This window comes from Misgurnus anguillicaudatus, unplaced genomic scaffold, assembly GCF_027580225.2.
Source record: "Misgurnus anguillicaudatus unplaced genomic scaffold, ASM2758022v2 HiC_scaffold_32, whole genome shotgun sequence".
NCBI lineage: Eukaryota > Metazoa > Chordata > Actinopteri > Cypriniformes > Cobitidae > Misgurnus > Misgurnus anguillicaudatus.
Genome location: NW_027395282.1, coordinates 4,306,513 through 4,333,589, shown reverse-complemented (window position 1 = coordinate 4,333,589; position 27,077 = coordinate 4,306,513). Strand labels below are relative to the sequence as shown.

Sequence of the window (27,077 nt, the reverse complement as noted above, 5' to 3'; positions counted from 1 at the left end):
GTATTAGGTATTAAATTAATTTTAATATGAATGAATTGAGAATGAATTGGCTGTGAGAATTTTCAATCCAAATAGCGTCCGCGCTACTGAAGCGCCATCTAGTGGCTGTTGCTAAAAACGAATCAGAGTTTCCCCTCTTGTTCCTTCTATACTCTTTGCAGAGCTTTGACGACTCTGTCACAACAAAACCCTCCCGTTTTATAGCAACTTCCCATTACCTCCTCATGCCTGTATCACTGGGAAACCTTCAAATGTCAAGAAAAAACAGCGAGAGATCATGAGAGAGAGTACCAGTTCCTGCTGAACATTGACATAAAAAATGAAATGTAATCCCATGTGATCTGGAATCAATATTGCGCCGGTTATTGCAACCGTAAACTACAAAAAATACGGCCATAGTATGGCTTTCTTTCCGTTAACTCCCATTGACTCTGGTGCTAGCGTACAGTGAGGAGACCCATCCAATATGGCGCCGACGCTTGATGCGTTCCAGCACGTCTTCTTCTTCTTCTTTTGAATTTACGGCAGCATAGACGCATCACCGGCGTATTACTGCCCTCCTCAGGTCATTAAGGGACTCGGTCAAGCCTTTAAATCCTTGCGTACAGTCCAGTCTTGCGCAGAAACTTTATAAAAATCTTTATGGACTCATAATCCTTTGGGTTAAGAATAGTCTGTACAGATATATTAGAGATTCCACACTCCAATAACTCTGAAATCATGTGACGTCTTGCTGTATAATGGATGGAACACTCCATTATTACATGATTTACAGTTTCTTCTTGTCCACATCTACATCTGCCATCTGGATGTTTCCCAACCCTTGCTAACCCAAAGTTTAATGAACAATAGCCCAACCTTAATCTAGTCAAAATGACACTATCTTTCCTTTCTAATGTTCTACTTACATTACATCCTACTATTGGCTGAACAGAATAATAATGTCTGCCTTTATATCCCTCATTCCATTCTTTTTGCCATAATTTTATTGTTCTTTCTTGGATAATACTTTTACATTCTACCCTACCGAACATAACCTCCAACTCCACTTCACTTCTATTTACTGCACTTCTTGCCATTTCATCTGCCTCTTCATTTCCCTTAACCCCAATGTGAGCAGGTACCCAAATAAATCCCACTATACTCCCCATTTTATTAACTCTATTAAGTGTTACTAAGATTTCTACAACTAGATCTGTCCTGACTTCACTTTTTCTTCCCTTTAATGCCATTAAAGCAGCACTTGAGTCTGAACAAATTATTCTTTTCCCCGATCCATTTTCCTCCACCCACTCCAAGGCCAATAAAATAGCCACCAACTCTGCAGTAATGGCTGACATATTATCTGTTAGCCTCTTTCCATTCATTACTTTCAGCTGAGGGATACTTATTGCTGTTCTCTTACTTAAATTCATTGAACCATCCGTAAATATCTGCACATACTCGGGCCAGCTCTCCTTTAAATGCTTAAATCCACAGGGTTACCTTCATATTCCTTTATTTGCTCTAAAATACTTAGGTCCACTTTAGGAACTGGCAGTAACCATGGAGGTACTGGAGGCCAAATAATTACTGGTGCGATCATGATATCGTTCACTCCTGTATTCTGAGCTTCCTTACCTATTGACGTCTTCCTACTCTCTTTTTTATTTCCATCCCTTTCCTGAAGTTCCCAGTGCTCCTCTAATAAAATCCTAGCTGGGTTAACACAATTATAACTTCTTAACTTTGTCCAATAAAACAGGAATAATTTATTCCGTCGGAGCTCTAGTGTAGTCTCCCCCATTTCAATTAACAAAGCATTAAGTGGCGTAGATCTCATTGCTCCTCTACAAATTCTCAGTGCTTTTGCTTGTACTACATCCAATTTCTTTAAAACAGATTCTGATGCTGATCTATATACCATACACCCATAATCAATATTAGCTCTAATTATTCCCCTAAAAATCATCATTAAACACTCTCTACTTGCACCCCAGTCCATTCCCACTAAACATCTTAAGGTATTAATAACCCTCTCACACTTTTTCACTGTATTATTTATGTGCTCTTTCCAAGTCATTCTTTCCTCAAACCAAACACCTAAGAACTTAAATGATTTAACTTTTTCTATTGGATTATTATAAATACTTAAAGTCTTATCTAAAATGTTCCTCTTTAGACCAAACACAACATATTTTGATTTTGATACTGAAATTCTAAAACCCCATTCATCTGCTCTACTTTATTAATTGCTTGTTGCATTTGTTTATAAATATAATTCAAATTCCGCCCTCTTTTCCAAACAGCTGCATCGTCAGCAAATAATGCCATTCCAAAACCTCTATTTAACTTACTAAAAATATCATTGATCATTACATTAAATAACACTGGGCTAATAACACTTCCCTGAGGGGTTCCATTTTCCAGACTTTCCTTTCTGGACATAGACCCGTCTACTTTCACCTGAATGGTACGCTCCTTCAGAAAATCTTTAATCCAATTTAACATCCTACCTCTTACCCCAGCATCATATAACTTTATCATTAAGCCCTCTTTCCATACTGTATCATAGGCTTTTTCAATGTCTAAAAACACACTCATGACAACTTCCTTATTCGCCATAGCTCTTCTAATATCTAAGTCCAACACTAATACAGAGTCCATAATAGACCTTCCCGCTCTAAAACCACTTTGGTACGGAACAAAGAATTCCTGTTTCTCATACTAACCGATCTGTAACCATACGTTCCATAATCTTGCATAAAACAGCTGTAAGAGCAATTGGGCGATATGATTTAGGATCATCTGCCTTTTTCCCCGGTTTTAATATTGGAACAATCGTTGCATGTTTCCATTCCCTCGGCAAAATACTACATTCCCATACTACATTAACTAATTCCAACACTTCCTCTAACACGACATCATCCAAATGAAGAAATGTTTGATATCCTATTCTATCTCTACCAGGCGTTGTATTTTCCCCCTAGCGATTGCTTGTTTTAATTCTTCCAATGAAAAATAAGCATTCACCACCCTCATGTTATCTTTATTATATTCAAGTTTATACTTCTCATTTTTTAATTTCTTTTCTCTTTCCTTTTTACTAATTGGGGTAATGCTTTCTGAACTATGCACCTCCTTAAAAGACTTAACTAACAGATCAGCTTTCTCCTTATTTTTAACTGCTTCCTGTCCCTCAAATTTTAACACCGGAATTTTATTAGTCCGATACTCTCCTGTCATCCTATGCACCAGTGCCCATAACCTCCTACTATTTGTTTCAGGTCCTAAAGTACCAGAAAAACTTACGCCAGCTTTCCCTCTTTGCCTCTTTTATAACTCTTCTAGCCTTAGGCCTTAATCTCTTATAATCTATTGCGTATTCTTCCATTGGACACTTCCTTACCTTTCGATATGCCTTATTTCGAGCTAACACTGCTTGAGTACATTTCTCATTCCACCAAGGCACAATTTGCCGTTCTTTTGGACAATCATACTTTGGAATAAACTCTTCTGCTACCTGAATCAACATACAGCACAAAGAATCATTCCACTTGTCTATATCATCTTTAACCACATTATTAATCTCTTCCTGAGCTCTTATATTAAATTCTTCCCATCTAGCCTTAGAATAATTATATTTTTCTGACCTGTATTCCTGCTCTTTTACCAATTTCCTCCCAAATCTACTTAAAACTGGGACATGATCACTCCCAATCGTATATCGGTCCATTATATCCCACTCTGCTCTCATGGCTAACTCTGGAGAAGCAAACGTTAAATCTAAACAGGAACTACCCCCTTGATTAACCTGAAATCTAGTAGGTCTACCATCATTTAACACCACCAACCCATGTTTATCCAAAAATTCTTCTAAAATTACCCCATTTCTATCCCGAAATCTACTGCCCCATAAATCACTGTGCGCGTTAAAATCTCCCACCCATATTACTGGTAGCTCAACCTTATCCATTATTCCTTCTAATTTTTCCTCCTCTAACATTAAGCCTGGATTGTAATAATTAATTACAGTGATTTTCCCCCGATCTGACCAAATTACACCCACTACACATTCAAGTTCAGAATTTATCTAAATTCTTCTATGTTGTAAATCTAATTTTATAAAAGTAGCACACCCACCTCCTGCTCGATTACCTCTGTCAGCTCTTAAAATTTCATAACCTGGAATAACAAAATCCAGGTTTGGTCTAAGCCATGTCTCCTGTACACATATCACATCTGGTCGCTCTACAAAAGCATCAACAAATCTCTTAAATTCCTGCCCATTGGCTACTAAACTCCTAGCATTCCATTGCAATATATAAAACATATTTAATACTTAACCCATTTCGTCCTCTGATGACTCACGTCTTTCCCCAGATTTACCTTTCTCTCGAATGAAAGGAGCTTGCTGGCTTCCTGTTAATCCTCCATGCATATACTTATACAGCGTTTCTGGATGTATATCTTTGATCCCTAGAAATCTATCCGCCACCGCAACTACTTCCCTTGCAACATCTGATTTATTCTTAGCTCTCTCTATAATCCTCCACACAGCTTCTGAAAAAAAGCTAAAAATTCTGTCTTTCCGATAACGATGTCATCATCGGGCGTTTTCTCCCACATCTGTTGTTGTTTTTCCGGGCCTACTTCATGACCAGCACTTGTTCTCTCAATTCTTTTTAACGCTTCTGCATATGACAACTTATTCTCGTCCCTCATCTTCTGTACTGCTTCAGCTTTTGCATGGACTGGGCATCCCCTAAATGCAGCTACATGACAACCCCCACAATTACAGCATTTGATCTGACTTTTACATTCTTTAAAATCATGATCTTCGCTACATTTCCCACACCTACGTTTACCCTTGCAAGCCACTGCTACGTGCCCGAATCTCTGGCAGTTAAAGCATCTTAATGGTGGTCTTTCATACTTCTTAACTCTAAAGCATAAGTAGCCTAACATAACTTTCTCTGGTAGTGTTTCTTCCATGAACGTCAACATTACTGCAGAGCTTTCCCGCCCATCATCTCTTTGTTTTTTCCCCAACCGTCTTGCTTTGATCACTTTCCCTCCTTTTAAGTTACTTTTTAGATCTTCCTCAGAAATTTCATATGAGACATTAAAAATAACTCCTATTGACTCATTATTTCCAGGAATAAATCCTTCTACACCCTTTCCATTTAGGTTCTTTACTTTACAGGCTTTCTTTTGCTGCTCAGAAGATTTACAAATGATCATTAACATTCCGTTTGCCATTGTCTTAGCATGTCTGATATCACCTATCTCTTGATTTATAGCGCTAGATAACTTCAAAGGGCTAATCGATCCAAAACTCCCTTTTCCATCTCTTACTTTAAAAATCACTTTAAATTCTTCATCTCCTTGAATGTTCTCCATCTTCCTACTCTTAACTTGTCTATCTATATCACTATCTGTAGAATTTCCGACTTCCTGAGGGATTTTACGATCTCTTTTCCCTTTTTTACCCTTCATTTTCATCCATTCCCCTCCAACTTTCTCAACCCCCCCCCCCCAGATCCATCCAACATAGGCTGAATGTCAGATTATTCACCCGAAAGTGAAATATACCGTGTGTCTCAATCAGCTCCCTTGTTCAATAGTCAGGGCACTGATCAGGGAGTCGGCCATTTTAAGGGCTGTCTCAATCGCAAAATCCGTTCAGTGCACTGGAACGTTCGTTCCCTAAAAATTCCCACAATGCAACGCAAAAACCAGTGAGCATCGATGATCCCTATGTTCCCTAACCGGAAATCACGTGACCTTTTCTGAAGCTCGCCAACCGAACATCACGTGATCCAACTCAATAAACTTTATGAAATGTTACAGAACTTTTATAAAGACAAACGTTTGTTTTAGTTGTAAATATAAACACACATTGCTACACAGTAATATTTATTTAAAATTGTAAATATATTTATTACATTTAAAATGTAATTATATGCCTCCAATTTTATGCACAGATATGTAAGAGAATAATGGCAGCATTTTTCACAATGTACTGTTTTTAAAATTAAGTCAGAAAGATGTTTGTTTTGCCGGTTGTTGATGAGTAACAGCTGTGAGTGATTACAACACGCTTAAGCAGCCGTGACAGAAAAATAAGTGAACATTGGCTGTTTCTCAATATGCGTTCTTCAGCGATCTTGCGTCCTCGTGTCCTCGCTCTACGTCATCATTAACGGTCGAAGTTCATTCCAATTCTCAAGAACGCAAGGACAGAGGACGCATGAAAATACCCGGATGTGTTCTTGATATCGAGGATGCATCGAGTGCAGACTTGCTGAAATCGCTTTACGCCCCAGAAGTCATTGCGGCAAAACTTCCGAGTTCGTTCTTCCAAGGTCGCCTGGCAAGACCGATCTCCACGAGGACGCAAGTCCGTTCTTTGCGTTCTTGGAATTGAGAAACAGCCATAGTCCCAATGTGAAGTGAGCTAGGGTCCTTACCAGTGCCCGAACCTGTGTACACGATATACTGATTCACGACCTCGGGAGCTAGGGAACGAATTGAGACACACGGATAGTTCATTCAGTTTCAATCAAAAACCTGCTGTTCTGGCGGAAAACAAACTGCTTCTCAGATGCGAGAGTCACTTCCGCATTTACGTCTGTCGTCTTAGAACACGCCGTTCCAGCACGTCATGAGGTGTCTACGTATAATGTCTATGGCTGCTACTACTACTGTATGGAAGGCCATTGGGGCAAAAACGTGTTAAAAATACGTGTTAACACGCACTACGTGTTAACGCGTAAATCACGTGTTAACACGTACTACGTGTTAACGCGTAAATCGCGTGTTAACACGTAAATCACGTGTTAACGCGTACCTACACGGTTTTCTTTACCACCACCTACTGGTGTGGAGCTTTGAAAACACAGAAAGAAAGAAGGCTTGGATATCACAGGATGTAATCTAAAATATATTTTGAGCATTTTATAAAAGCATTAGTAGGCTACAACTACATATTTTAAACAGTTAACTATAATCATTCAACCCTTGAAATTCATGACCACTTTCACACATTTCTCCAAACTATATTTTTAAATACACTTTAACTTTATCATGTTTCTAAAGCCTAACTGGTAACTGACAAATGAAAACAGGAAATTATGTTTTCACAGGTCAACCCATATGCATTATATTTGTTTGTTAGTCCCTTTGATAACCACCTTAAGTCTTATGAAGCTGCTATTGGTTTAGATAGCTTTATAGTAAATATAGTAGTTTTGCTTTATCCTTCAAAGTATAATTGATCAATTATAATTTTTTTATCATCATTAGACACACACAGGAAAAACAATAAATAACACTGGTGAGGATCATATACATCCTCCAGATGCTGTGTTGTCTGTGCAAAATGTGTCGCGGTTGTAAAAAGAGGAATACTGTGTGAATGAGTCCTTTTTCTAAGGATGTTTTTATCTTTGCTGGAGATGGAGCAAGCAGTACTGTAGACTCCAAATACTCATCCTTTTCAATATTGTAATGAAAACAGAGATGTATACCATAGTTTAATGTTGCATGTGCAAATAAACAGTTGTTTTGATATGATGCTCTCTATTTTCCTTGGCTTTTTTCATAAGGGTTAAAGTGCCTGACACACTACTAGTAGAATACATTAGGAATGAAAAAAGATACATGATGCTTTTAAAATAATATAATATTTAACTTTTCTTTATGCCATAAAACAGTTATTACTACATTTAAGACTCAAATGCCACAGGAAGAAATATCTTTGCTTTTACATAGCATTTCTTCATTTAATAATTGATTAGTTCGTAAATTGTTGAAGAGACAGGAGCTTTGCAGTATCCAGATGTGATAAGGAACATGGCCCTTCCATTGTATGGCACATCGCATGGAGTATGAACTACACTATCTTATGTGATTTTGTTAAATGGTTTATGAAGCCTTTAATGGACAGTGGTCTCCTGCTTCAAAAACAGCAGACCTCCAACATCAAGCTTAGCAGAGCCAGGGTGGTTGGTGAGAATCATTTTGTTTGGCTGAAGAAAGATGGTGATGACCTCAGAAGTGCAATGCCTGCAACACATAAATGGTAAAGTTTATTGTGCTGCCCTGGGAAATGGATGACCTAGGAATGTTAGTATATGTAGGCCTAATGCACATCACAGCCTGTAAACTGTTAAGTCTTATAACTTCATACAATCAGAATGTACTGTAGTAACAACATACATGACAAAGAAAACAGAACTTTATTACATGTACTCTAGTAAGAATTAGGCAAATTATAATGGAATATAAACTCCAAAAGGATTAATTTTTTTGCTCAGTTATAAATGAATCTTATTTAATATTTGATTATTAATAAAACCCATAAACAACAAACATTGGCAACAAAGGCCTATAATTGTTTTCAACCAAAAACATTGTAATAGGTAGTATTGACATAGGAAACAGAAATACAGACTCTCTAAAAAATGCTAGGCCCATCATAAAGACAACTGTGTAACTAGAAATCAATATTAAAAGGTATAAAGTTGAGACCTTACTTACATCACTTGGTCAAAAAAAAGTCACAGACAGGCACAAAACAGTTTATTGAATGGGCAATGAAAATCTCAATTCCAGAATGCAGAGACTCACCAAGCAGCAGGGTGGCACTAAATTGAGTCACTGCTGAGAATGGCACCTTGCAGAAAGAGTCAGAGGTCAAGGCATCAGTCAGGAAATGTTATCAGGGAGAGCAGCGAGGCAGGCAGACGGGATGAAGAGAGCCAAAGAAGAGCCAACCGATGTGAAGCTAGGCATAGAGAGGGAAGATGAGGCCGGTAGAACGGAGCAGATGGCATCAGGGCACAATCTGGAGAGAACAGAGAAGAGTCAGAAAGAAAAAGCACTGACAGCGCATCTCATAATTAATGAGATGATGACTAGACGGAGGGGAGGATATAGCCTGGGATACACTGCATGATTTTTGGCGGTCCCAAACGAAAGATTACCATCGTGAAACATTTGTGGCAATTTCTGTGATCGTGGCTCTTCGGTGGTCCTATGTCGACCAGCGTACCAGTATTTGTTTAACACTAGCACATGCTGGTGACATTGCACTTAACTGGAGTCACAGTCGTCACAACCTATGATTCAATAGGTGTCATCATTATACAGTCTACATGCTTGTCGTACCCAAGTTTAAATGATCCATGTCGCACAGTGTGATAAGGTAATGATATTATAGGAGAGCAAAAATCTTGCAGTGTATCCTGGGCTTAAGACAATGACTGGTACGTGCATGGCCACCTGTCAAAACAAACCAATGACAAAACACACAGCGTACAAAACATATAAACAGAAACAACCGATCAGAACAAAGCTGTGACACACTTTTAGCTATAGTATTCAATCAGATACTGGTTGCCCAAATTCATTGATTGTTTCTATCTAATGAAACAGGTTTTGGAATGTTTGGTGTGATGGTTGCTGTATCGGTCAGGTTAACAAGTGAAAACTCTTCTGTAATCAAGTGCTATTTGGGGCTGAATATTTCATTTAGTATGAAAAGTAAAAGTTACACCCTGATTTTGACCTAAAATGCTTAAAAATGTCTAAATTAAGTGCAGGTGCAAAGTCATAGATATATTCATTTGTGACAGTTCTACTGTTTGCACTTGAAATAAACACAGACATGACATGTAGATAATAAAAAATCTTTAACAAAAATATAATCTGAAAAAGGATAAAGATGTTTAACAATTTAAAACAAAACTGTTTACTAATAATAAAACAGACAATAGTAGAAAGAATAAGCATGCATGTTTAAGTTAAGAAGAATAATGAGCTTTTTAAAAAGTACCTGTATGTCCAGTTGTGCGGTCTGGAGTACATTGCTTTGCATGTAGTCCTATAAAGATCGCTTGGTCTTCTTGAATATATTAAGTCCTATAACTGCTTCAAGTACGCATTCTCTCATCAGGCACACTCTTACAGCCTCAGGGTGGGTCACAATGTTCATAATTTGGTCATCTAAATAAGCTTCGGTCAATCTTGTGAATAAACACTGGGTGAATAATCTGTGAAAGACAAGCATATAGAAAACCATAAAAAGTTGCTTGTATTAGTAATAACTAGAATCAGATTTGTTTTTATGATTTTTGAAACAATGGTTATTCAAATGTAAAATCTTAATGTAAAATCAACAAGGAAATTATTTAGACCAACTTACTCTAATAATGCTACACAGTAGGCCTACAAAGGAATATAGTTTCCCTCATATTTGGACAGATCTGTGTTATCAACTCTCTTGCCAGTTTGTCATGAGTCATAACTTTATGTTCATATTTTTAAATGAATAACAAACACAACGCATTCATTTAAACAGCACTAAAATTTTACCTCACTATATTGTCTCCATCTGGGAAAGCCTGACACTGTTTCCACTAACTTATGTGATTGCAGTTATAAAGACTTTTGCCCAAGGCCATTTATCTAACAAAACTGTTTTCTGTTGTTGTTGTTACTGCTGCTGCTTTTGCGTTTGTATCCCTCAATAGTACTTTTTGGCTCTTCCGTGTGGTTACGTTACTCTTACGTCAGCAAACCTGGCTTATGATGGCTATGAGTTAAGCTTACGGCAAACTCGACGTAATGCTTGGATCACTATATCATTAATTATTCACACAATGACAGTGCCTGTCGTAACGCATTCGCTGCAATATAATTATTCATAAGCTTGTGAGCGAGCACTTACCTAATGCTTACGATGAGCTGACGTTACAATCTTCATCTTCTTCTTTTGGTTTAATGGCGGGTTACGAACCAACTTTAAAGGTGCATACCGCCACCTGCTGTGATGGAGTGTGAAAATAATGATCTGCCTCTTCTATATCCTGTTATATAACACACTTTTCTTAATAAATCTCAAACTGCATTTGACTTCCTGGTTTTGGATCTTCATTTAATAAGTTGGCTATAGTAAAATCATTGCATGCTATTGCTTGTAAATCTTCCTTTAAAATACGACTCAAAATGATAGTGGCGAAGAAGTCATCTGCCATCTTGTGCTCATTAGTGGTAACGACATGCAATGCACAAATGACTAAAACGAGTTTTTTTTTCTGTTTTTTTTTATTATTACCATTATGTCAGTAACAATTAACATTTGTATTATACATACAAATAGTATTATACAATAACATTGTATTATAAAGTAATAAGAACAAACATTCTTTTATGAGGGATTTACAGTTATAAAAAATAATAATGAAATAAATAAACAAATAATAATAAAATAAATAAAGAAAATAAATAAAGAAAAAACATACATAGACATAAAATAATTGTTATATTTTTACTCAAGTAGGGGGTAGGAAAGTTCATCTAAATATCATATCTCAAATTACATGTGAATTCAAAACCTTATTTAATATCTGGTATGATTTAACTGCTTTTTTGTTATTCTTTAATTTACAAAGAGATTCAGTTAAACCTTTTAATTCTGAGCAAAATGCAATAAAATTAGGTTTTGAGGCTGTAACTTTACACTTATGAATATGACCTTTTCCAAGCAAGCACAGGATATTAATAGTATTGTTTAAAGGACCAGAACCAGTATTACATGACAAAAACAGGACCATTTCTTCAGTGAAGTCAATAAGATTATTAAAGGATGTAAAAATCAATCTTGAAATTTCATTCCAAAATGGTGTTGTAAAGGGACATTTAACAAACAAATGAATCACTGATTCATTTTCAGACCCACAAAAAGGTGAATATCCATAAATTTAGATAAAAATAACTTGCAGGGGTAAAAAATATGAAGGATTTTAAAGTGGATTTCTTTGACTTTATTTGGTATCACAAACTTATTATGAATAGACCATATGTTAGATAAAGATACTGAAGGATATAACCGTTTCCATGAAGACACTGCTTTAGGAGAAATACTACTTATAGAGAGTAATGTTCTTCTGATATGAATATTATTGCATTTTTATCTAACAAGTCAATACCATCTATCATTATTCGAGGAATGTCTTCCCTTAAAGGAGAGTATTGTAAGGATGATCTGATAAGCTGTAGAAGTTTAGAAATCTCTTTGAGTAATATTAATACTGTTTTCTTGACTAAATTTTTCATAACTAATTAGAGTCCCGTCAGTGTTTAAAAATTAATGACAATGCATTAATGATCTTATCATTTTAATAATATATTAATAAATCTATGTCCAAAGTTAAGAATATGAACGCAAAACACTAAATGACAAACAAAGTGGTGTTTTCCCGGACAGGGGTTTTCTTAAACCAAGATTAACCCTTTAGGCGCCAGAGGTTTTTTCCTAAAACATTTAATTTTGACATGTTACTTTCAAAAGGCTATATCTTAAACGTGATAAGAGATAGAGACTTTCTGTAAATTAGAGAAATATTAAGGATGAAACACTTTATGGAGGGAAATAAAAATTAATTAAATTTAATCATTAAATTTGCATATTATGACGTCATATGTGGCAGCCATCTTGAATTTTCATGAAAAGTCACATGTTTGAATGATAAAATGCAGCACTTCTTTCCCCCCAAAATGTCCCTCACCTTCTGTATGCTATATTGCACAATACTGAATGCTCAGGTAAATAGTAGGTAGTAAACAAACTGATCTGCGCGCCGATAGACTAACGTTATGCATAATGGCTCCTCTGCCCCGTGTAATGTAACTCCGCCTCTGCTCCTGCTACGGCTCTTTGATTCGGCTCTTTCGGCTCAAGCACTGGCTCTACATTTTAGTGATGGCAGTCCGGCTCTTTTCATAGATTCGGCTCTTCTGGCTCGGCTCCCTTAGAAGAGCCGGCTCCCCTGCATGCGTCTGAAGATTCGGCTCTGCTCGTTCGCTACAAAGAATCAGCTCTTAGAGCCGCTCGTTCGCGAACGACCCATCACTAATGGCCAGATCTTCCTCGCATGCGCCCCGAGTGGAGAGAATTTGCACAGCTTGGACTATTGCCTTTACTGTCGCCGTGATTGTGTGCACGGGACGGAGCACTGGAAGTCGTCCGCTCGCCCGACAGACTCCCAGGGCCCGTCGGGAAGACGCAGCTCGCTCTACATTGCTTGCACGGTAAAAAGACTGGACGCGCATATTACCTCCAGCCTCATTCCCCACACCTGTATCACGCCCGCTAACCCGATGAATTCTCCGACCCCGTGTTACATTCCCACCACTGACATTGGGCAAAGGATTCATCATGTGCTTGGTGTATAACTTAGCTACACTTTCACTTTGTCCAGCCGCACGATTGCAAAGCAGGGGCGCGTCTGAATCGTGGTCACTAAATGAATCACCAGCATCTTCTGAAGGCAGATATTCCCCTTCATAATCATTGTCAGCGAATATAAGACCCAATACTTCATTGCAGGTAAGCTTTTTTGATGCCATTATATTATCATGTAATGAAAAAACTCGCTGAGGTTATCGCTCTGATAAAATGACTCACTTGCACACTAGCTTTGCTGTTGCGCACTTCAATGCGCTCTTGCTCTAATAGTTTGTATAGAAGCATGATGTTTTTCTGAGTCGGGTATAAAGTATGACATGTCTGCCATCTAGTGGAGGGGGGGGATGAACGAAATTTGACACCCTATGTGACAAAATCGGCAGTTACATTCAGTGACGCATCTTGTCGACAAAAGTCGACCGTGGCGCCTAGAGGGTTAAGCCTAATTAGGAAAGAATAAACAAACATACCTTACTAAAAACATTACTTGTGTGCATTTTAAGGCAAAACAAAGAGCACTGATGTATTTTAAGATATGTCAATGCATTTTTTTTTTTAGTTTGTACAGCTCTTACATTTATTTTAGTCTAGGACTAGTCTAATCCCTGTCCGGGAAACCGCCCCTAAATTGCTCCCAATACAATTTTGCTGTGTTCTCTACTGTACATTGATTGTACTGATTATAATCCAAAGGTCAGACTCAGACGGGCCAAGTAATCCCCACGTCATCCATTATAAAGGGATTTTTATTGTGCAGTGTAGCCAATTTCTATACAATTTAGTCCAAGTTTGAAAAACCTTTTGTTTCCATGTCACTCAGAAAGTTAGTGTGATGTCTTAAATTAGTAAGCAAGCAAAAACCATTCAAACGTTTTAGCCTATAAAATGAATTACCTATAAAAATGCAATTAAGCATTTTAATGTAGTTTATTAATCAACATTAATTATCATGATTATCAAGGGCATAATCAAAAATAAATATTTTGTTTTATTCTTGCAGCCCCCTGTAGTGAGTAGCCTATCTGTCTCATATCTGCTTGGAGTTAAAAGGTGCTAAAGGTGAAAACAAGAAAGCACTTTTTTTTATTCCAATCAAAGCTATAGACATGTGTTTTATTGCCATTCTTCTTTTTTTCCAGTCATCACATATGCATTTATTCATTTAGCATATACATTCATCCAAAGTGTCTTATAGATCAGAAAATACACAGAAAAAAAGCAAAAGTTTATTACATTTGCATAATTGTTCTAGTATCTGCTGCAGAGTAGTTCTAGTTACTATGACAAAGAAACAGTCTGAGCGTGACTAATCCATTGGAAGCCTCAGATTGATCTATGACACATACTTTCTGATATGGAAACTTTGTCTGAGGCAACACGTGCCAAAAAGTAAAAAAAAAAGCTTAAAAGGTTTGTAGTAGAGAGCCTCCTTCAGACAAAATAAGATTATTAATTAAACTCAAAAAGCATGTTTTAAAGCCTAACTGCTCTATACAATGACATTGATGTTCTCCCATTAGGCCATACATATAGAGTTCCATCTGTTGTTCATATGCTAAATTGGTTGTAATTATATAGTGTGGTATTGCTATACTGTATTATTAAGGATATGTGTATGACACTAGTGAAAAACAAATTTTATAAGGCATTTATAAACTAGTTGAACTAGCTTTAAGTGCAATCAGATCATGATGGCAGGTAGTCCAAAGACTTCATACGTAGAACATCATAATGTGTGTGTGTGTGTGTTCAAAAATGATGCAGATGTACCATCTGCTTGAGCATACATTCCATTTACGTTCATAATCTTGCTATTAACCAATTGTTATTAACATAAACTTAATTAGATTAACTGTGGTTAAGTAGTGTTTAAAGAATTTTTTCTTGCAATATTAATCATCCTCTACTGTTTATAAGAATTGTGTAACACTACTGTGTCATCATTTAACACCTCTATTTTTAAGAATATAATTCTTTCCATAGGCAGGTACTAAAAGAACAAGACATTAGACACAAAGTAAATAGAAATTGGGACTATTGGCTAATTCACAAAGCTAACAAAATTATTTATAACAAAATTAAATGATACTATAATTATTATATATAGTCCAAGCTGTAAACTATTTATGATCATTATTCACTGTTAATTACTTTTAAAAATATATATTTAGGATAAAATACTTCAATTTACAATCCTATCTATCTGTCCGTTCTGTGTATTTAGGTCAGATTCGCCACACCACTAGATGGTGGTAAAACTCCATGTCCATGATTTCTAACGCGTTAACACGTGATTTACGTGTTAACACGCACTTACGCGTTAACACGTAGTACGTGTTAACACGTGATTTACGCGTTAACACGTAGTGCGTGTTAACACGTATTTTTAACACGTTTTTGCCCCAATGGCCTTCCATACTACTGCAGCTTCACTACAGATACAGCTTCTCAAACTGTCTTTTTAAGCATGTCAAACAATCTTGTAGGCACAATAACCACTAAAGGAAGATATAGTGTTGTCAAGGTTCATCTGTCCATGCAAGTGGGTATTTTTTTCCAAGGCTATTTGATTATAGAATGAAAATAATATTTTTTCTGTAATTTACAGAAAACATAAATTTAAAACTAACTTCATAAGCTGGCTATAACCTCTACTAAGGTAAACATGAAGGTAAATGTAGTCACAATCTGTTGTTGCATCTGCTATTCTAAAAAGTTTGATGTTTGTCTGTGTTTTAAACTGTATTAAGAAATGTCTAGGGCGGTGTATGAAATAACTCCCTATACAATTCATTCACTATTCCCTACATTAGTTTATAAAATGAGTGTTTACAAAATTTTGTCAATCCGACGACGTTTAACACGATGAAAGGTTACGACGATACAGTGTACATGCACCCTAAACATTGCAATCTGATTTAAATGTTCGTTTACATTATTTAAAATCCGAACGGAAAGTCTGCGCAAGCGCACAGCCAGGGTTGCCAGACTCACGTTTCAAAACGATCCGACTGGACGTTCAAAACTAGCCCAAAAGCATCCCAATGACTATTCACAGCCCAAATACCAATAACTTATCAACGAAATCATTTAATCTTTAACCCGCAGAAAAACAACAACTGGTGGAAACAGTTTAAACAGTATCCCAAATCTAAACTCGAAAAAAGCAGAGGACTTGGCAACGCTACGCTCGCGACAGCATCTCTCGTTGGAGTTCACGCTTTTATACTCTGTATAAAAGTCAAAACTGAGTTGGAGTTGTTCTTAAGAAGTTTTCCGATATAGGTAATGAAAACACACTTTTCAAAAGTCACAACGCTATTTTATTGCTTTAAGTAGCCTAATGTTTTAAAATTATAAACAAACGCTGCAGAATTTAGTACAGCGTGTGACTCCATTAATGCTGTTGTTGTTGCGTGTTTCTGTGACGAGATTCATAAATATAATACGTGAACTTGGAGCGCAAATGTTTTGCGCATGTGCACGACGTATTTTTGCATCCGATTGAGAAAGTCACAGTCGAACTAACATTGTGTTTTTATCAGCAATAAGAAAAGTTCTTCTTTAATGTTTTGTAGCTGGTATATGTGAGTTTCTACAAAGAGAAATCATGAACTTCAGACTCTCATCACTGATCCTGCTGTTACACATTCAAGGTATGAAACACAGTTTTGTTATTATACTGAAATACTTCAATTCATTATATATTTGTTAAAAGTATGTCAGATTTTAAACTAGTTTAGTCTCATTTAATTTACATCGCTGTACTCCAAAGACTGGATACTGTTTGGATCAGTCTCTAAAATGTTTAAAGTGAGTTTGTGTATTTAAAACTGAAGAGATTTGTGTTTGAGAACAAAATTGATGAATCTGAGTTAATATCCTTACAGGACTGTCTGAATCTCTCATCTTGCTTTGTAATTTTAATGAAGTTAAATACAGATAATCTACAAATGAAGAGTTTTGTTGCAAAACGAGATACATCCATTTTTTTACATTTTTGTCAAAACATGTTTATTATTATGTTATCATGTTATTATTTTGTTTTATGGTGCTACTTAGCTGTATTTTTTAAGTTATGAAGGTTTAAATCCAAACAAACCAGCTGCAGTTGAATTGAAATTAATTGGAATGCACAACCAAAAAACGAGATTTCTGAACAATTAAAAAAACGGTGGTTATCTCATTTTGCAACGAAACTCTTCAAATATTATTAATGTTACGGTTATGGTTACTTCTTCAGGGTCCCTAACATTGGATAACTTTAATGTAACCTGTGATAAACTGAATATTTGTGGTGCGAGGGGAGAACTGGTGACAGTGAGGTGCGATTACTCAAACATCAACATCAAAACTGGGTTCTGGTTCAGTCAGAAACAGAGAACAAACTGGAGAAACAAAGATGAACCTGAAGATTTGACTTTAGATTCAGATTACTCAGGACGAGTGGATCAGTGGACCACTGAAAAGTACTCAGAGCTCAGAATATCACATCTGACAGAGAGAGACAGTGGAGAATATCAGCTCATGTTCATTATGAAGGATGGAGTTAAACATCTCAGCTCAGTCACAGTCAATCTAACAGTCACAGGTACATTTATATTCTCATCAGTCCAGTTAAACTCTTTTCATTTCTCATCTAATGTAAGGTTTTGATTATTTAGTTTTACAGGTGAAGATGAATCCTGAATCTACAGGACAGCGAGTAAAACTGAGCTGTGATTCCTCCTGCCCAAAAACATCTAAATATATTTACCACTGGTACAAGAATGGACAACGTTTAACATTTGACCAAAGCATATCTGTATCATCCAGTGAAAACACTGACAGTTATTACTGCTTTGAGCATTATTCAGATCCTTCTTCATCTGTGTGTGAGTCTGACATTTATAAAATATTTAAATTAAAATGGAAGAACAAACTTTGCAGTTTTCTTGTTGATTCATATACAGTATGAGTGTGTTTGTAATTGATTGTGAATGTTACAGCAGTATTTTGTGACTCTTTCAGGTCTTTCTAACAGTAGCTGTTGGGGTGTGACTTACACCTCTAGAAGTGTTTGTGCTTTAGTGGGATCAACAGTAAATATTCACTCTTCATACTCACATCCCACTGGATATACAGTAAATAAAACATACTGGAATTACCGTCGTTTTGGGGCATTCAGAGATCTGCGTGAGGTTTCTCAGTTTTCTGGTCGTGTGGAGTTTGTGGGAAACACACTGAGAATCAAAGACGTCAACACGGTTGACACTGGAGATTATCAGTTCAGGTTCATCACTAACACATCAGATGTAGTTTCTGGTTCTCCTGGAGTCTATCTTACTGTTACAGGTAACTGCTCATAATAAACTCTCTGTGCAGCACTCATTATACTGAAGCATTATAGCTCGAGTAGGAGTCTGATATCAGCATGACTGTGATTAGAGGTTTAGTTAATTCTTTATCAATTAAGCTAAATCAAAAATATGAGGCCCAGCTTTGAAAATTAGTTTATGTGAACTGTGTTATATGAAATTTCAGATACACAAGTGAGAAGCAGCCCAGACCCTGTGATAGATGGAGAAAAAGTGATATTAAGCTGTTCAACTGAATGCACTCTGGATACCAAACATACTTACATCTGGTATAAGAATGGACAACAGGTAACAGATGGATTGACATTATTAAACAAGTTGTACCTGGACTCAATCAACAGTGAGGAGCTACAAGAGTATTCCTGTACTGTAAGAGGTAACACAACATCTCATCATACATCTGACTTTACTGTTACAATGTAAAAAGTAAACAGTTGGATCAACTTAAAAAATAACTTCAGTTGGTAACACCTAAAAAGATAAGTTGTTTCTTATTGTGAAATTCAAGTGAAATTTCAAGTTGAACAAAACTTGTTCAATCTACATTACTGAGCTGTGATTCCTCCTGCCCTTTGACATCTGAATATTAAAGGGAACAGATTGAGACACAGGGTATGACCTGAAGACAGGACCATGACAATGTATTGATCAACGCAACATGTTACGTAAAGTTAAATATGTTTTACTGTGTAAACTTGACGTGAGAGCACTGCTGAGCTTAATATTGCAATACTCATGATGAATATCCATGTTTTAATGATCTAAAAATATTTTAATGATCTAATTCATGATTAATAATCTTGCCAAAAGCGTGTCATTGTTGCGGTTAAATAAAGTTTAAATAAAGATACGTGTGCTTGTGTTATGATTATTTAACATGTTCTTATGCACTGCGTCCTGTGAAGGACAACTCGCAGGTATCACACACCGGATGAATGTGCACATTAAATAGCGCAAGCTTAGTCAGACAGAGTCTACTTCAAAATGCTACATTTGCCAACGTCAGCCACGCACTGCCTCTTTGGCTATATCTAACAATTGTGCAATTAAAAGGGAGCACAAACACATGGATGAGGAGAGAAGGTAAAAAAGCCCTGGCCACAGACGCAGCGAGATGCTACAAAATTACAGAAATGTTCAAGCGAGCAGGTCTGTCAAAATTACAAGTACAAGCACACATCTTGGCTAGTTATTGCCTAATAAGTCAAATAAGTCACTGGCGCAGCTTCTGCAGGTTTCAAAGTCAGGTGCCAACCCCCCCCCCCCACGGTGTGCCGTGTTGTTTTGTGTACTATCATTACTGGGGAAACCCCTAAAAAAGAAGATAAGGAAACACAATCAAGGTGAAATTTGATTGTGGCACTGAACGGCATAACGCATCACTCAGAACTTTTGTGTTATTTTGAAAATATGCACACAGCTGTCATGATGGTTATTTGCTGAGTAGCGCTGTGATAACGGCTGCAGTGAGACTGAAATCTGAGAATCACAGAAAAGTCAAATTCTGAATGTTCTGCCTTTTATTAATATAACTGAGTTTGTGTCTTTTTTAGATGCAATAGACAAAACAAATGAAGCAGTCGACAGCTCAGTGTTTCTCTCTCTGTTGGTGTTTCTGCCTCAGTTTCTCATCATTGAAGCTCTGTATGTGGTAAGTAGACATAAGTAAAACTCAAAATTGCATAACATAGAGTGAATATTCTGATATGAATTCAGATTTCAAGAGTATGAATCTTAATACCATGGCTTTTTCATCAGCATGAATAAATTGAAATCATCTAAAAACAAGATGACTAACAAATAGAGGTGAGAAAATCTGTATATCTGTATGTTATATAAACTAATGGTCAGATTTTATAACATGATCTCTTTCTGTGTGTTTGTCATTGTTAGATGTTGCAGGTATGTGAGTAGATCAGCTGTCTGTCCATCAGAACTACTGGAGTGATGTCACAACTCTCTTTATGACATCATCACCTAGCAACAGTCTCTCAGCAGTGACATCAGTGATGCAGTGATGTCATATACAGTGACATATTAATGACAGCTCAGTGTAAATAATCTAATGTTCAAATAGATGAATTATTCATTGAAGTATTGAGTCAGTGTCAGATCAACTGTAACATCACAATGTATAAATCCTGTAAAAACTTTGCTATAGTGCATCTTTATGTAGATGATACTGTGATCTACTTTCATCTTCACTATAAGTCAGGCTGTTATTCAACTCAATGCTGTTTTTAGTTAGGTTAGGATTTTATTACAGGGCTGTGCTTTAATCTTGCAGTTAGGAAATCATTTGTTCAGTTTATTTTAAAATGTTTTGAACTTTGGGGACATTATTTACATGCATGTTGATTTCACTGCATTTCACAGTTTAGACACTGACTGTGTGTATCATAGCTCTTTATGTTTTATAATTCATTGTCATTGTTGTATATTTTATAATACAGTCTTTGGTTTCATTAACTTTGAGGAGACTGCAGCATTGATTTATTTCTTTAAGCCGTATTGAGTTAACTTCTTTTTTTGGGTAACCTACTTTCACTTACAAATAGTTGCTATGATTTTGTCTCTTCTAGATGTTGACTCTTCAGTGTATTTTGGTTTCATTCAGGACTCAGTAGAAAATGTTTTGTTTATTCTGCACTCTGGTCATGAATTAATCTTCAGAATATAACAACAGCTTGGTCATTTTTTTTATCATGGGAAAGTTTAAAGCACTTATATGATTTATGCTTAAAAATAAGTTTATCTTGTTTTAGGGTGTTTTATTGCTATTCTCAAGCTGGATTTTGTATAAATACATTTGCATGACATTTCAGTATTTACAAATAATATTAAAAGTCCTTTATATGAGTGAATTTTAACTTTCTCTATTTTTATTGTTTTTAATTTCATCTTCATGTAATAATGTGTATTCTGTGTAATGTTTCACGCAAAAAGAGTTGGGAGACTTTGTTAAATAAAGATTAAATAAAAGTACATATAAAAAGTTGATTTTGATTGGTCATTTACGGTTTTAACAAGATAGTCTTCTATACATTTGTTTCTGACAGTGTATGGATTATATTATTTCTGGGAAACATGAGGACATGATGCACTGCTGTAAATCTACCACATAAAGACTTCAAGTTTATTCCAGGAGAGGGCGACACACAACAGAGTCTAATGTACTACAACACACAAAACAATGGGTATACAGAAATCCTTCACTTTTCTAGTGGGTATATTTTTAAATTAAGTAGCAAAATAAATGTACCATATAATAATTTGCAAGGTAACAACTGTTAAGAAGGCATAGTGCCGAGTACAATATTTGTGTGTTCCTCTTTAAGAGCGTTCAGTCTGCCTCTGTGTCCCGCCCACTTCTGTGATTGACAGCCTACATGCTGCTGCTACTACTGCAGCTTCACTACAGATACAGCTTGTCAAACTGTCTTTTTAAACACATTGTGCATTTATTTATGTCAAACAATCTTGCAGGCACAATGTTAACCACTAAAGGAAGCTCTTTCTGTTGTCAAGGTTCATCTGTCCATGCAAGTGGGTATTTTTTCCATGGCTATTTGATCAAAGAGAATGAAAAAATATTTTCTTTGTAATTTAAAGAAAACATGAATTCAAAACTAACTTCATATGCTGGCTATAACCCCATTAAAGTAAACATGAAGATAAATGTAGTTACAATCTGTTGTTGCATCTTCTGCTATTCTAAAAATGTTTGTCAGTGTTTTTTAAACTGTATTAAGAAATGTCTAGGGCGGTGTCTGAAATAACTCCATACCTTCATTCACTATTCCCTACATTAGTTTATAAAATGAGTAAGTGTTTACATGCACAACATTTTGTCAATCCGACTAAATTTAATACGATTAAAGGTTACGACGATACAGTTTACATGCACCCTAAACATTGCAATCTGATTTAAATGTTCGTTTACATGTACATTATTTAGAATCCGAGCCGAAAGTCTGCGCAAGCGCACAGCCAGGGTTGCCAGAGTCACGTATCAAAACCATCGACTGGACGTTCAAAACTAGCCCAAAAGCATCACAATGACTATTCACAGCCCAAATACGTATAAACGAAATAATGTAATCTTTAACCCGCAGAAAATAACAACTGGTGGAAACAGTTTAAACAAATCCCAAATCTAAACTCGAAAAAAGCAGAGGACTTGGCAACGCTACGCTTGCGACAGCATCTCTCGTTGGAGTTCACGCTTTGTATACAAGTCAAAAAACTGAGTTGGAGTTGTTCTTAAGAAGTTTTCCGATATAGGTAATGAAAACACACTTTTCAAAAGTCACAACGCTATTTATTGCTTTAAGTAGCCTAATGTTTTAAAAGTATAAACAAAGGCTGCAGAATTTAGTACAGCGTGTGACTCCATTAATGCTGTTGTTGTTGCGTGTTTCTGTGACGAGATTCATAACTTACGTGAACTTGGAGCGCAAATGTTCTGCGCATGTGCACAGGGGCGCTGTAAAGGGGGGAAAAGTTAGGACGATTCTAAGGGCCCATGAATTTTTTGGGGCCCCAGCCAAGGACAGTGCCGCAAACGCAACCCCCCCTTTAAACTGAGCCCTCTTAGCTCCGCCCCGTCTTTACTCTGCGTTTTAGCGCCTTCTTTAATCCATGGACTCACAGTGTGGAGTGAACTTCACAAGAGAGCAAGGTGTGTGTATTTACTGCTATTTGCTATGATATCTGCATATGTGCGCTTCCTTACTATAAATGCAGTTTACACAATGTGATGCTGGAGCAATACAATGCAGTTTTCTTTCCACTGTAAAGTCTTCGCTCTGTTCACCTCAGTTTAAAAAAACACAAGGTGATTTACGTTCCCTGTTTTGTGTTATGATTCTAACGCGAAGTCAGCCCTTATGAGCTGTTTTAATTAACGTAGCCCGTATAAGCTAATTAACATAAACTAGAAATGCGATCGGTTACACACTTCAATGTTTTGTAACGCAATATGCCAAGGAAGGATTTTTATGCAGTCGAGAAACGAGTTGATTGTGATAAAACTGAAATGCAATGAAGGCTAAACTAGTCCAGCTAACTGTTATGTATATTAAAGCTTCTCACCTTGCAACAGCTTTAAGAAATCAATGGAAATCTATGTTGTAATCTGCTATAGTTGTCATTCATTTCATTTTAGAGTCCCATTGATTAATAAACAGTCTGAAGACTAATTTAAGAGCATAGCTGTTTCCTCTGTTTCAATGATCTGTTGTTATTTTTGCTTTAGTGTAGCTGCTGGTGTGTGAAACCTGTTACTTATCTTATAAATAATGCTAATAATTATAATACAAGTTTTGTTCAAGCGTTTTTGACCCAGTCTTATTTGAGGCATAGGGTAACTGTATAGAAAAGATGCATTGTTGTTGTTCGCCATTTTTAAATGTTACAATGTTATTGGTGTGTGTAACAGCTCAAGTATGTCACTGAGACTGCATGTGAAAATCAGACTAAAGCCTCAAATCTTATTGTGAGATAAAAAGCATCACAGTTTGATTTCAAGCATTAATTTCACTATGATTTCAATCGCTAACATGACATTACTCAGTCAATATTAAAGATATCAAGTTTATATTTTCACAAAATGTTCTTTACATTATGCAGGATGATTTTATGTGGAAAACAGTAAACCACAAATAACCAATTATCTTATTAATTGGATCACAATTATCTTTAATCTATGTTTAATAATGTTGCATTTTCTCTGATTATTTGATTACTGTATTTTTCAATTAAATTTACATTGCACATAATTATCTTAGCTGCAGACATTGTAAGTCTCTATAAATATTGTTAATTGTGGTCAAAACAATAGCAAAATAAATAGTTCTGTATTATTAAATTGCATGTTGTATGTTTGGTGCGAAATGGTGGGGGGCACTGGGGGCCGACCACCTATTCTTTCATAGGGCCCAAAATTGCTAACGGCGCCCCTGCATGTGCACAACGTATTTTTGCATCCGATTGAGAAAGTCACAGTCAAACTAACATTGTGTTTTTTATCAGCAATAAGAAAAGTTCTTGTTTAATGTTTTGTAGCTTGTATATGTGAGTTTCTACAAAGAGAAATCATGAACTTCAGACTCTCATCACTGATCCTGCTGTTACACATTCAAGGTATGAAACACAGTTTTGTTGTTGTACTGAAATACTTCAATTCATTATATATTTTTTAAAAGTATGTCAGATTTTAAACTAGTTTAATTTACCAAAGGCTGGATTCTCCATTTGGATCAGTCTCTAAAATGTTTAAAGTGAGTTTGTATATTTAAAACTGAACTTAGAGATTTGTGTTTGAGAACAAAATTGATGAATCTGAGTTCATATCCTTACAGAACTGTCTGAATCTCTCATCTCGCTCTGTAATTTTAATGAAGTTAAATACAGATAATCTACAAATATTATTAATGTTACGGTACGGTTTCTTCTTCAGGGTCCCTAACATTGGATAACTTTAATGTAACCTGTGATAAACTGAATATTTGTGGTGCGAGGGGAGAACTGGTGACAGTGAGGTGCGATTACTCAAACATCAACATCAAAACTGGGTTCTGGTTCAGTCAGAAACAGAGAACAAACTGGAGAAACAAAGATGAACCTGAAGATTTGACTTTAGATTCAGATTACTCAGGACGAGTGGATCAGATGATCACTTACCGCTACTCACGACTAACAATAAGAGATCTGAGAGAGAGAGACAGTGGAGAATATCAGCTCATGTTCATTATGAAGGATGGAGTTAAACATCTCAGCTCAGTCACAGTCAATCTAACAGTTTCAGGTACATTTACATTCTCATCAGTCCAGTTAAACTCTTTTCATTTCTCATCTAATGTAAGGTTTTGATTATTTAGTTCTACAGGTGAATATGAATCCTGAATCTACAGGACAGCGAGTACAACTGAGATGTTATTCCTCCTGCCCTCCTGAATATGGTTACCGCTGGTACAAGAATGGAGAATATCTAACAAAATTGTTCAATAATCTAAAATATGTAATACAAGACCAAAGCATATTTGTGTCATCCAGAGAAAACACTGGCAATTATTACTGCTCTCAGCATTTTTCTGATCTCTCTCCATCTGTGTGTGAGTCTGACATTTATAAAATATTTAAATTAAAATGGAAGAACAAACTTTGCAGTTTTCTTGTTGATTCATATACAGTATGAGTGTGTTTGTAATTGATTGTGAATGTTACAGCAGTATTTTGTGACTCTTTCAGGTCTTTCTAACAGCAGCTGTTGGGCTGTGACTTACACCTCTAGAAGAGTTTGTGCTTTAGTGGGATCAACAGTAGATATTCACTCTTCATACTCACATCCCACTGGATATACAGTAGAGGAAACATACTGGGATTACTATAATCTTGGGGAACTCAGAGATCTGCGTGAGGATCATAAGTTTTCTGGTCGTGTGGAGTATCTGGGAAACACACTGAGAATCAAACACGTCAACACGAGTGACACTGGATATTATCAGTTCCGGATCATCACTAACACATCAGATGAAGTTATTGGTAATCCTGGAGTCACTCTTACTGTTACAGGTAACTGCTCATAATAAACTCTCTGTAGTCCTCCACTCACTTTACTGATTAAAGCAATAGCTTGAGTAAGAGTCTGATATCAGCACGTCTGTGATTAGGCCATAGATTTAGGCCATGCTTTACCAATTGAGCTAAATCAAAATACGAGGCCTAACTTTGAAAAGTAGTTGACATGAACTCTTTTATATGAAATTTCAGATACACGAGTGAGAAGCAGTCCAGACCCTGTGATAGATGGAGAAAAAGTGATATTAAGCTGTTCAACTGAATGCCCTCTGGATAGGAATACTTACATCTGGTATAAGAATGGACAACAGGTAACAGATGGATTGACATTATTAAACAAGCTGTACCTGGACTCAATCAACAGTGAGGAGCTACAAGAGTATTCCTGTACTGTAAGAGGTAACACAACATCTCATCATACATCTGATGAAATTATATAAGAGAGAGTTTCAGTCCTTGATGCTGATTGGTTTATTCTCAGCTATGACATCACCAAGCTTCTTTCACTGTGCAGCACTCATAGCTGATCATTAATATTGTAGCAGTTATAGTTTATATGTCAAACACTTCAGTATATCTCATAATGAAAGAAACATTTGTGTCATTATTATTATTTTCAATTTTTTAAAAATTTGTTTTATTAAAAGATTTTATTCATTTGTCTCTGTGACAGTCTGTAAGTCACGGGTTAAAGGTCATTGCTCTCTTCAGTTTTGATGATATTCATAATGTAGCACATCCTCTCATACCTGCATTCAGGTGATCTATCTGATAGATTTACTGTATTGATTTTAACATCATGAATCTTTGTAATGAAGATGAAGAGTAAAGATATGTTCTGAAGTTTCTGAGGTTTGTCTTTCTTCAGATTCAATGGACAGAAACAATGAAACAACTGACAGAAA

At 36.2% G+C, this 27,077-nt stretch overlaps 2 protein-coding genes and 1 long non-coding RNA gene across 4 annotated transcripts in view; 2 read left to right on the top strand and 1 right to left on the bottom strand.

The window, feature by feature from the left end:
* Positions 1-25,393, top strand: part of LOC129454169 (uncharacterized) — an 89,973-nt gene extending 64,580 nt beyond the window's left edge. Inside the window, exons 2-3 of the transcript XR_012368572.1 lie at positions 24,658-24,735; positions 25,052-25,393. The gene's annotated coding sequence lies outside the window, so the exon portion shown is untranslated. The remainder of the gene's footprint in view (positions 1-24,657; positions 24,736-25,051) is intronic.
* Positions 8,024-12,268, bottom strand: LOC141363105 (uncharacterized). 2 transcript variants are annotated; one of them, XR_012368611.1, is made up of 4 exons: positions 10,715-12,268; positions 9,821-10,037; positions 8,614-9,267; positions 8,024-8,049 (listed from the first exon to the last, which is right to left on the bottom strand). It is a non-coding gene; the product is annotated as an uncharacterized lncRNA (long non-coding RNA). The 2 variants fall into 2 exon arrangements; XR_012368610.1 differs by having other exon boundaries at positions 8,614-8,830; positions 10,715-12,062.
* On the top strand, positions 15,924-21,447 carry LOC141363082 (uncharacterized). The gene is made up of 9 exons (XM_073865602.1): positions 15,924-16,519; positions 16,813-16,890; positions 17,478-17,825; positions 17,899-18,108; positions 18,245-18,568; positions 18,758-18,967; positions 20,145-20,242; positions 20,350-20,397; positions 20,485-21,447. The coding sequence occupies exons 2-8, from the start codon at positions 16,845-16,847 to the stop codon at positions 20,356-20,358; spliced, it is 1,245 nt and encodes a 414-aa protein (XP_073721703.1). The 5' UTR covers positions 15,924-16,519; positions 16,813-16,844; the 3' UTR covers positions 20,359-20,397; positions 20,485-21,447.
* Positions 25,394-27,077: the final 1,684 nt, after the last annotated feature.

Bases quoted from the DNA above. Each gene is read 5' to 3' on its own strand.
- LOC141363082 (XM_073865602.1), top strand. From the start codon at position 16,845: ATGAACTTCAGACTCTCATCACTGATCCTGCTGTTACACATTCAAG. The intron at 17,826-17,898 runs GTACATTTATAT...TTGATTATTTAG, and splicing joins AGTCAATCTAACAGTCACAG to TTTTACAGGTGAAGATGAAT. The intron at 18,109-18,244 runs GTGAGTCTGACA...TGACTCTTTCAG, and splicing joins AGATCCTTCTTCATCTGTGT to GTCTTTCTAACAGTAGCTGT.